The 12,644-nt window shown below is 34.4% G+C and overlaps 1 protein-coding gene across 1 annotated transcript in view; it reads right to left on the bottom strand.

Moving 5' to 3' along the window:
- Positions 1 to 12,644, bottom strand: part of IGF2R (insulin like growth factor 2 receptor) — a 155,141-nt gene that overhangs the window by 111,796 nt on the left and 30,701 nt on the right. The window contains exon 2 of the mRNA XM_074187971.1: positions 4,883 to 5,019. Within this exon, the coding sequence (XP_074044072.1) occupies positions 4,883 to 5,019 (137 nt within the window). The remainder of the gene's footprint in view (positions 1 to 4,882; positions 5,020 to 12,644) is intronic.

Below are 12,644 nucleotides of genomic sequence, written 5' to 3'. Positions count from 1 at the left end.
TGGCCAGATATGAATCAGTATGACTGGAGATGGCCCTGGATGTGAGGCAATTAAGATTAATTGCCTTGCCCAAGGTCATACAGCCAATAAGGATCAGAGGTTAGATTCAAACTCCTGTCCTCCTAACTCCAAGGCCAGGGTTCCATCCACTGTGTCACCCATCTACCCTAGAATTCACAACATATGATGTAAAGAAAATTATTAGAAACTGTTCTACCTAGCTCTGTCAATAAAATCAACCACTTAAATGAAAAGAATGGATACTTAGGAAAACATAAAATGATCAGATTAACAAAACACAATAGAAATTTTAAATAACTCAATCTCCAAAAAAAAAAAAGAAAATGAATAAATCATAAACACTCTAAAGGTAAAATCCCTGGGATCAAATGGATATATAATCAAATTGTACCAGACATGAAAAATATTTAATTCCAAGAACTAAATTGCTTGAAAAGACAGGAAAAGAAGTTCTACTAAATGAAAGACAATTTTCAGAAAAACTTGGAAAGATTTATAAAAATTACTACAGAGAAAGGAGATGACCCTAATGTTAAGGGTCAGAAAGAAGAGAAATTGAATCCTGGGGAGAAATTCTGGTGCTATTTTTTTAAAAAATCAATAATACCTTTTTTTTAGAAAGGTCATTGTTTATATGATCTTCTTATCCATGGTGGAAGAACGAGAACTAGAAAAACAATATACTAAAAAAACTATAATAATTCAAATGGAAAAATCAAAAATTAAAGAATCAAAACATTAACTCCAAAATTAAATATCAGCTCCTCTTTTGCTATGTTGGCTAGTTAAGGCAACTTTTTTCTGTTTTTCTTTTTTCTTGTTATTTATCATAAGAGATCATTCTTGGGGCAATTAGATGGTACAGTAGACACAGCGCTGGCCCTGGAGTCAGGAGGAGCTGAATTCAAATCCAGCCTCAGACACTTAATAATTAGTGACCTTGGGCAAGTTACTTAACCCCATTGCCTTGCAAAAATAGAGGGAGGGAGGGAGGGAGGGGGGGGAGAGAGAGAGAGAGAGAGAAGATGGATGGATTCTTTCAGATAAAGATAAATGATTTTTTTTTGAGACAGACACAGGACAGAAATATTAGGAAAGAGATGGTCAGAAATGTAAGTGATTTATGGGTCAATGCCCATCAATTGGGAAATGACTGAACAAATTGTGGTATATGTATGTTATGGAACACTGTTGTTCTATTAGAAACCAGGAGGTATGGAATTTCAGAGAAGACTGGGACTTGCATGAATTGATGCTAAGCAAGATGAGCAGAACCAGAAGAACATTGTACATGCTAACAGCAACATGGTAGTGATAATCAGCCTTAATGGACTTGCTCATTCCATCAGTGCAATAATCAGGGACAATTTTAGGTTCTGAGACAGATAATAACATCTGTATCCAGAGAAAGAACTGTGGAGTTTAAACAAAGACCAAAGACTACTACCTTAAATAAAAAAAAAAGTCATCTTATGTACTACATAATTTTGATATCCCTACTATTTTATTTCTTTCCTCAAGGATGTGATTTTTCTCAACACATTCTTCAATTCTGATCAATGTATAACATGGAAACAATGTAAAGCTCATCAGACTGTGTGGGGGGGGAGGGGAGGAATTGTAAAATTCAAAACCTTACAGAAAAATGATAGGCAAAAACTACTATTGTATAGAATTGGAAAATAAATAAAATATTTATTAAAAAAAATAATTGTGGGTCGGCTAGGTGGCACAGTGGATAAAGCACCGGCCTTGGAGTCAGGAGTACCTGGGCTCAAATCCGGTCTCAGACACTTAATAATTACCTAGCTGTGTGGCCTTGGGCAAGCCACTTAACCCCGTTTGCCTTGCAAAAAAAAAAAAAGCTAAAAAAAAATAATTGCCTAGCTGTGTAACCTTGGGCAAATTACTTAACCCCACTGCCTTAAAGAAAACTTTTAAAAAAAAAAAAAGAAATATAGATGATTTTTAAAAGATATTTTTTAAATGTTTAAAATAGAAATTCTTGGCAACTTTGCAGAGAGAAGTTTCAATTGAGTAAAAATGTTGAAAGCTGATTTGCTATGTTAAGAAGGAAGAAAAAGGGGTAGCTAGGCAGTGCAATAGAGAATTGTGTAAATGCCAGCTATTATCATCTCTACCCATACTAATGCTAGTACCACTACTACTATTAATAGTCCTACATGAGGATTTAGAAAAAGAAATTGAGGGGATAAGCATAGGCAACTAGGAAGAAAATGGTCACTTTTTGCAGATGAGGGGTTTTTTTTTAGAGAACCCTAGTCAACTAAAATATTTAACAATTAAGGACTTCAGCAAAGTTAAAGGTTATAAAATAATCACATAAATCACTGGCATTTCTGTATATTACTAACAAAATTCTGCAAAGAGATAATTAAAATACCTACAGAAGTATAACATACTTGAGCCTACTTGCCAAGAAACATACATGAACACAATTATAAAATACTATTCAGATATGGATCTAAATAAATGTTAAAATGACTGCTCATAGATAGACCATCAGTATTATAAAAATGGCAAAGCTATCTAAATTAATTATCAATCCAATCAAACTACCAAAAGATACTTTGTAGAGCTAAAAATATTTAATTTATCTGGAGGAATAAAAAGTCAAAAATATCATCGGAATTAGTGAAAAAAGGAGAAAGGTCTAGCAGAACTAGATCTCAAACTATACTACACCAAGGTATAATCATCAAAGCAATGTGACACAAGCTAAGAAACAGAAGTTTTCATCGGTGGAACAGATTTGATATACATTATAGAAAAGCAAATGATTACAAAAGTCTAGAGTTGATAAACCTAAAGATCCCAGCTATTGGTATAAGGACTCACTATTTAATAAAAACTGTACAGAATACTAAAATGCAATGGGACAGAAATAAGACAAAAATCAACATCATCTTGCATTGTACACCAGAACAAGATTCAAAAGGGTGCATGATATAAACATAATAAAGAATGCCATCATTGGTGGGGGAGGGGGGAAGCTAGGTGATGTAGTGGATAGAGCACTGGCCCTGGAGTCAGGAGGACCCGAGTTCAAATCCAGCCTTTCACTTAATAATTTACCTAGCTGTGTGACCTTGGGCAACTCACTTAACCCCATTGCCTTATAATAAAAACAAACAAAAACAAAAACAAGAATGCCTTCATGAACCAATTAGCTAGAGCATAGAAGAAATTATCCTTCAGATGTACAAAAAAAGGAGAAGCTGAGTTCATTGTCAAACAAGAGAAAGAAGGTAAAATGGACTATTTTGATTACATAGAATTTAAAAGGATTTTGCATAAACAAAAGCAACACAAAAAATTAGAAAAGAAAGAAAACAGTGGGGAAAGTTTTGCAGTAAGTTTTTCTGAAAAAACTCATTTCTAAGATCCATAGGTAATTGATTCAAATCTCTAGGAACCACTACTAACTGATAAATATTCAAAGAATCTATGAATAGCTATATTGGAGAAAAATGCTCTGAATCACTATTTTTTGTTATGATTCAGTAATTTCAGTCTTGTCCAACTCTTTGTGATCCCATTTTGACATTTTCTTAGAAAATATACTAGAATGACTTGCCATTTCCTTCTCTGGCTCATTTTTCAGGTGAGGAAACTGAGGCAAACAGTATTAAATTACTTGCCCAAGAACATTCAGAAGGGTCTGAGGCTAGATTTAAACTCAGGGCTTCCTGACTCTAGTCACGATGCTTCATCCAGAGTTACTGACCTATTCTTCACTAATAATCAAAGAAATGTAAATTTTAGCTCTGATGCTTCAATTAGAATAGCAAAATTTACAAAAAAGAAAAAACAACTTGCTAGAGGGACTATGGGAAAATAGAACATTAAAGCAAGCTGGTGGAATGTGAACTGGTTCAGTCATTTTGAAATTATTTCCAAAAAGTTATGCATACCCTTTGACTTAGAAACATCCATTAAGTCAATACTCCCAAAGAAACAAAAGAGAAAAAGGATCCATGTGATACAAAAATATGTATTTCTGTGATGGCAAAGAATCGGAAACTGAAGAAGTACCCATCAAAACTGGATAATGGTTAAACAAGTATGAAATGTGTGTGTGTGTGTGTGTGTGTGTGTGTGTGTGTGTGTGTGGAATACTTTGTGCTAGAAGAAATGATAAAGGGGATGACTGGGGAAGCTGGGAACTTTATGAACTAATGAAGTGAGTAGAACCAGAATAATTTCTAAAATAATTTATATAATAACAATGCTGTAAAAACATACAATTTTGAAAGACTTAGGAACTCTGATTAATACAATTACTGAGCTTTAATTATAGAGGACTCATAATGAAACATGGTATCCACTGCCAGAGTTAGGTGACATAGTCAGGAATACAGATTATCTTTTGGGGGGGGGGGGGCACAGGGGCAAGGAATGACCATGGTTACAATTAGTTTTTCCTTCCTATACAAGTTTATAGCAAAGTTTTTGCTTTTCTTGTATTCTCCGTGGGGGAGAGAATAAAGGAGAAGGGGGAAGGCAGATCTTCATGAAAATGAAATTTCATTGGAAAATGTAGTTATGACATAAAAGATTCTATTGTATCATTAAGAGTGTTAGTTTAAAATCTTACAGTTAGTTTTTTTAATCAGCTCTTAGCTTTTCTAATCAATGACAGGTTTACCCCCCAAAAATATCCTAAAAACCTTAATAATTACAGAAATATAGAAGCCAATGAGAGACTAAACAACTTAACATTTAGGATAAAACCACTACAAATATTTATAATAAAAAAAGACTTTAGAATTTATTTTAACAGGTTAAAAATGGCACCAAACATTTTTAAAAAACTGAAAAAAATTGTGGATTAACTTACCTACTGAATGATTATATGAAGTCTTCAAATCATGTGCACAAATGGCACTAGACTCACATTTGGGAATATTCATATTTCCACAGAGGTTTATTTTGTAAAGTATTCGTCTTTCAGTATCAACAGCATCCCATGTATAACTAAAAAGAGGAAATAATCATTTTGTAAGTCAATTCTGTTTAAGAAAACCACTACAACTGACAAACGCATCTAATTCTTCCAAAATTACCATACAGCTTTGACTGCAAGTAAATACCTACTAAATAGCACATAAATATGCAAAGAACAATTCTATCAATTATAAACCATATTCAAATTTTGTATCATTTAGATTTAAATGCCCATATTAAAACTATCATGATAGCCCTCCAAAGTCATATTCTGTACAGTTCATTTCATTATTTTCATCTCCAGGATCAGATATACAACTATCTCAGAATCAAAAAATGATGAAAGGAAAAACATTCAAGGAAATCTAGACCACTACCTTCATTTTGTAGTGAGGAAAATGAGACCCACAGAGGTTAAATGACTTCCCCAAAGACATATAGAAAGGTTAAGGGCAAAAACAAGATTAGAATCTAGTTTTTGTGACTCTCAGTTCTGTGTTTTTACTAAACAACAAATATATTGGATATCTACAGTGTTCAAGGCCCCATAATAAGGGGGGGGGGCATAAGAACAAAGAAAATACCATCTAAGGAGGGAAAACAAAGAAGAGTTAAATAACAAACTATTAATACCTTAAAATTTGGGGGACAAAATGATAGTAATGCTCTCTTATGACGAAGTGCTAAATAATAATATTTTCAATGTGAGCTTAGATAAACATAAGAATTGCCACAAGACTATCAAATAAGCCACACAGAATGGTGATAAATTACATATTTGGCTTAAGTTATGGTACTCATCTGTTTTTAATTACTATTCTATATTACTACAATCTAAACACTACAATCTAAATATCTGCTTCCCTTCACAAATAATAACCAATTACATCCTAACTCTACTACTACCTTGGTTCAGGCCCTTAATACTTCACTCTTCATCCATCACAAAAACTAATGAACTTCTAATTCGTCTACCTGCCTTTCTCCATTCAATCTGTCCTCCACTGAACTACCAAAATGGTCTTTTTTTTTTAAGGGTTTTGCAAGGCAATGGGGCCAAGTGGTTTGCCCAAAACCACACAGCTAGGCAATTACCAAGTGTCTGAGTCTGCATTTGAACTCAGGTACTCCTGACTCCAGGGCCAATGCTCTATCCACTGTGCCACCTAGCTATCCCCAAAATCCCCTTCTTAAAGCACAAGTTTGACCATGCTATGCTTCTAGGCAAAAACTCCAGTGATCTCCTATATTATCTTCAGAATCTAGTATAAAATTTTGTTTGGCATTTAAAGTCCTTTATAACCTACTCACTTCTTACTTTCCCCATCTTCTCACAGTTTACTATCTACATACTCTGCAATCTAGTATTACTTGCTTCCTCACTATTCCTCAAACAAGTCATACTATCTTCCTACTAGCTGTCCTTGGTGACTTCAACATTTACCTCTTCCCTCCTCATCTCCACCCCTGATCTTTGAAGTCTCAGCTAAAATCCTTCTACCAGAAGCTTTTCCTCTGCCCCATATAACTAGTGCCTTCTGCTGATTACCTCCAATTTACCCTGTGTATAGCTTCAATTTGCATGTTGTCTCCCCCATTATACTCAAGGAGCTCCTTGAGAGCAGAGATTGTAGTTCTACCTTTCTTTATATCTCCAATGATTAACACAGTGTCTGATTCTAGTGGGTACTTGCTAAGACAACATGTTCATTCATCACCTTTGTTCAAAAGGTGACAGAAGACTTGGAAAGCACCAAGCAGCCCAATCAAAGTAAGCATCTGTGAATTTGCCAGAGGGAAGGAAACACTGAAAGAGAACAGCAAAAGAAGAAAAAATAGGAATGTTCAAGGGAAATAATGAATTAGAGAAAAATTGGTTTTTTAGGAGTTAAAAGAAAATTTAAAGCACTCCTAACACATTCCTTTGCAGAATAACAAAGTCCACAGGTCTGATTCACTGCATATTTTCAATTTTTTTTAGTGTATTGATTGGTTTTTTTCATTTTTTTCTTTTTCTCCATCCGCATCCTTCTTGATCTTCCTTCAGTATTTTATACTATTAACCATACTATCTTTCCTATAATCTCTCTCCTCTCTAAATTTTCATGACAGGGCTCAATCTGGGTTCTCCTTCTTCCAGTCTAACTATACCCTCAGTCTCTTTGGTAAAAATGCCATCAATCATTTATTTGGGTATCCCCCCCATGGCCCGCCCCCCCCTTTATATATATGTATACACACACACCATTTTTCCTGATGATTTTCATCAGCTCCATGAATTCAATTATCATCTAGATATTAATGATTCTCAGTTCTACTTAACTGGCCCTAACCTCGAGACCCACATCTCCAACTATTGAACATCTCAAACTGTAATGTACCATAGCATCTCAAACTCAACGTGTCCAAAGCAAGATTCTCTTTCTCTTCAATTCTACTCTTTTTCCTATTTCAAAACCTATCTCCTCTTTTGCACTGACATGACTATAACCACCTCACCTGGACAACTACATTAGTTTCTTATTTGCTCAATCTATCTCTAACTTCTGACAATAAAGTCTCCACAGAGTTGGTCATTTTCCACAAGCATTTATTTGATTATTTTTCTACTTATTCAATTCTAGGAGTATCCTCTTACTTCTAGGATCAAATCTAAACCTTGACTGGCATTTAAATCTCTTCAGAATCTTGGTCCTTTTCTACCTCTCCACACACAGCAAAAGCTACACATACTCATCTAACTCTCCCATTTCTGGACATTTACACTGGCTCTTTTCCTTGGATTCAGTCTTTTATAATGCCTAGTTTGCTAAAAGACTCAGCTCATGAACTACCTTCCAAAAGACAATTTTCTTGATCCCTGCAACCATTAACATATTCCCATACCTGAACAACCTTTAATTGTTTGTATTTATCCTATATAAACATTCATATTTGTACATATTGTCTCCATCCTATACAACACACATGCTCCTTAAGAGAAGGGACTAATTTAGTTTTAATTTTGTATTCCCAACAATTAACAGTGCTAAACAATTTGTTATTTGTATAGTCCAAAGCTTCTTCCATTATACCATGCTGCCTCACAAAACCAAATGTATCTTTAATAAAGTGGGGAAAAGCACAGAATCTTTATTATCATCTTTAGATAGAATGATCACAGTTCAAAATGAGCAAAGTAATAGTTATAACAGGTTTTCAGAAACTTAAAAATATTGGCATCTTGATATATATATATATATATATATATATATACACACACACACACACACACACACACACACACACACACACGATCTTAAGTCCAAATTGTATGTTATACAAAGAGAAAACTAACAATCTGACTTATCCACATTGGGAGTATAGGTCTAGACAAGAACAGAATTGCCCCTAAGATTTTTCTTCTGTTCATAGTTGTAAAAGTTGCAGATCATTCCAGGTCTACCAAAGACAGGAAGTGAATGGTTACTGGGAAGATAGTGTCTAAGATGAAATGATGGTGGGATTTCGGGATGTTATAAGGGTGTGTCAAGTGCTATACTGCTTTGGATTCAGTTCTTACCATATTTTAGGAAGAACAGCAATAAGTTGAAGAATATCCAAAAGGAAGTTATGATCGTAAAAGGTACAAGTGGGTATTCTTTATAAATGAAGAAAGTGATACCCCCAAGAGACTGAACTGCCAAAGATCACACATAATGTATGAAAAGTCTATTTAATATGTATGTGTCATGTACCAGGAAACATAAGAATAAAATCACAAACAGTCCCTGACCTAGAAAAAAATTACAATCTAAATAGGAAACAGCATGTTATAGGCATATGCAAAATAGATACAAGATGTTTAGGAAGATTCAGACAAGGGGGGTAGAGAAGAAAGAATTCAAGGAGACTCTAAGAGGCAAGGATAAAGGAGAAATGCCATTCAATCAAGGCATAAAGCAAAGGCTCAGAGTTGAGAAATGGAATCTTATGTTGGAGAAGTAGTAAGTAGTAAGTAAGTAAGAAGCAGTAAGACGACTAGATTGACTAAAACACAGAATAATACATGAAGGAAAGTAATTAAGAAGAATGAAATTTGTTCTGCTTGTCCCCAGAAGATAGTACTAGGAGCAATAGAGAGGTATATTTGGGCTTGATTTAAGGGAAAACTTAAATGATACAAATTGTCTCAAATGTAATGGGTCTCTCAGGAGGTGGTAGTTTACCTCTCATTGAACATTTTCAAATAAAGACTAGTTGACCACAGAAAGGATTCTGGTTCAGGAAATGGGTCTGAAATTCTATAATCTGGAGTCAAAAAACTTGGTTTGAGTCCTGATCTGATATTTATGACTCTATTATCCTGAGCAACTCAATTTCTCTGAGTTGAATTAACTGTCACAAGTCTTTCTCTTGATTCTAACAAGGTTCTTCTGATAACCAGAGGCCCTTGAAGAAACACACACACACACTCACAAAACAGGCTATTTTTATACTGAATTCCCTCCTAATTAAATATTCTTTGAAATCAGTAAACTGGCAAAGATTATTCTTTCACTGAAATGATAACCCTACCCAAAGGCAGGAAGAGATGAATAAAGGTAGAGTGTAATTCCAACTTATCCTAGATATTGCATATTGTCTCCCAGTGTTCTGGCACTGAGCTCAGTTTATGGTAGGTGCTTAATAAATGTTTATTGAATGACAAACTTAAATTTCTTCAAGCTGCCTAATTTATGAGCTTTTTCCAGCCACTAGAATATAGTAGAGCTAATGGACTTTTTTTTTAAATCAGGACCCAGATGTTATCAACTTAGGCAATTCCCAACTATCAAAGAAGAGCAGAAGTCAAGTGGCATCTTATAGAGTGGCCTCTGGCTTTCAGGGATCATTAAGTGACTTCCCTACTCAGGATCATCCAATGTGGGGGGTGGGGGGTGGGGGGTGGGGGGTGGGGGGGGTACTGTATTTAAACTCAGTATCCAGACTCAGATACTGATGGCCACTACCCAGACCATTTCTTAATTGAAACTTTATTTTATTTTTTTCCAATTACATGCTATGATAGTTTTTCAACATTCATCCATTTGCAAATTTATTAGTTTCACATTTTTTTTTAGATTTTTCAAGGCAATGGGGTTAAGTGGCTTGCCCAAAGCCACACAGCTAGTTAATTATTAAGTGTCTGAGGTCAGATTTGAACCCAGGTACTCCTGACTCCAAGGCCGGTGCTCTATCCACTGCGCCACCTAGCTGCCCCCAAGTTTCACATTTTTCTACCATTCTCCCTCCTCCCCCATGGAGTTGAAGAGTCTGGTAAAAACTGTACAAGTGCATTTGTGTTTAACTTATTTACATTATTAGTCATTTTGTGTAAGAGGAATTAGAACTAAGGGAAAAGAATGAAAACCCATGAGATAGGAAGAAAGAATGAGAAGTTTTTAAAAAGTGAACACATTTTTTCCTCTGGATGTAGATGGCATTGTCCATAGCAGGTCTCTATGTCCTTGATCACTAAACTGCTGAGAAGAGCTACTTCCATCATAGTTGATCATCTCACAATGTTGCTATTAAAGTGTACAATGTTCTCTTGGTTCTGCTACCTTCACTCAACATCAGTTCATGTAATTCTTTCCATGCTTCTCTAGAGTTCGACCATTTATGGTTTCTAATAGAACAACACTATAACATTCAGATACCATAACTTGTTCAGCTATTTCTCAATTGATGGGCATTCTTTAATTTCCAATTCTTTGCCACTACAAAAAGAGCTGCTATAAATATTTTTGAATATTTGAGACTTTGGGGAGTTTTTTAAATTTCTTTTAGATATAGGTATAATATTGGTAATGCCCAGTCAAAGGGTATTATCAGTTTTATTGCTCACTGGGCATAGTTCCATATTGCTCTCCAGAATGGTTACATCAGTTCACAACTCCATCAACAGTGTACCAATTTTTCCACATCCTCTCCAACATTGATTATTTTCCTTTTTTGTCATCTTAGCCAACCTGTTAAGTGCGAAGTGGTACATCTCATAGCTGTTTTAATATGCATTTCTCTAATCTACAATGATTTGGAGCATTTTTTCATATGGTAATATATAACTTTAATTTCTTCATCTAAACATTACCTGTACATATCACATATCCTTTGACCATTTATCAACTGGGCAATGACTTGTAACCTTATAAAGCTGATTTAGTTCTCTACACAATTTAGAAATGAGTCCTTTATAAGAAACACTAGCTGTGAAAATTGTTTCCCAGCTTTCTGTTTTCCTTCTAATCTTGGTTGCATTTTATTAGTGCAAAAACTTCTTAACAACAGTCAAAATCATCCATTATGCAATTTATAATATTCTCCATTTCTTTTTCGGTCATAAATTTCTCCCCTTTCCATAGATCAAATAGATAAGAGTATTTCTTGAACTTTTAATTGGTTTATGGTACTGTTCTTTATGCCTAAGCCCTGTATTCATTTTGACCTTATTTTGGTATAGGGTGCGAGATATGAGTCTATACCTTTTTGTTAACTTACAGTCTAAAAATAGAATAGATTTCTCATCCAATCTCATGAGGGATGCACCTCTACTAGACAAAAACTCCCCAAACCAGCTAGAAGCCCATTTCCAAGGTCTGCACCAACATATTTGGCAGTAAGCTTGAGTTCAAGAGTTAAACTTGGTTGAACTCCAACCATTCCTCCTGGGGCCTTAGGTGCCAATGAGAAAAATACATTATGAGCAAAGTTTTAAGGAAGCTACATACAACAATCTGGACATGACAAAACTTTCACTCAATTCGCTCTAAATTTAATCAAGTGTTACAAAAACCTGACTTTCCTCACCCAAGCACCAGAACCAATACTCAGAAGCTGGTGTATACTCCATGAAAATTAAGATTGAGTTTTTGCTTAGAGCAGGCATTCAAAACTTATATTTTCTTACAGATTAAAAAAAATCTATTCCTACTCAACAAGGAATTTATATTTTTTAAAAATGCACTATGAAATTTATAGTTTTGATACAACCCTTTTTATATGTAAAATGCTCTTTTGACATTTAAGTATAGAACAAAAGTAAAATTTTTATAAAGAAAGTAGATCATGCCAGAAGAAGAAAAATGTGTATATACATATACATACAAACACACATTCATACATAATATATATATATATATATATATATATATATATATATATATTCCCTCTTTTTGTCAAATTACAATCTTGCTGTGTTATACATAGCCCTCAATTCTTTGATCAATCCACAAATATTCCCTGTGTGGCATCATCCACTTTCTTTTAATTGTATATTACCATGTATTTTTTTTTAAAGAATAGGAAAATAGAACAAGGCAACTTGAAAAAGGCAACTTTTAGAACTGTCAGGGAACAGAGCACCAACCCTGGAGTCAGGAGGACCTGAGTTCAAATTCAACCTCTTACTTAATAATAACTTACCTGTGTGACCTTGGACAAGTTACTTAATCCCATTGCCTTGCAAAAACTAACAACAAAAAGAAACTGGCTGTCTAAATAGAATTTCATTTTAAAGCTTCATAACACCAAAAGTGCTACACTATATTCAAACTCCAATAATAAAATAGAAGTTCACTGTTACTGTTTTTCAAAGAGATATTTTACTATTTCATTTAAATAAAGTAAATAAT

Source organism: Macrotis lagotis, chromosome 5 (genome assembly GCF_037893015.1).
Source record: "Macrotis lagotis isolate mMagLag1 chromosome 5, bilby.v1.9.chrom.fasta, whole genome shotgun sequence".
Taxonomy (NCBI): domain Eukaryota; kingdom Metazoa; phylum Chordata; class Mammalia; order Peramelemorphia; family Peramelidae; genus Macrotis; species Macrotis lagotis.
The sequence above is the reverse complement of the archived record's forward strand: the minus strand, read 5'-3'. Positions and strand labels throughout refer to the sequence as shown.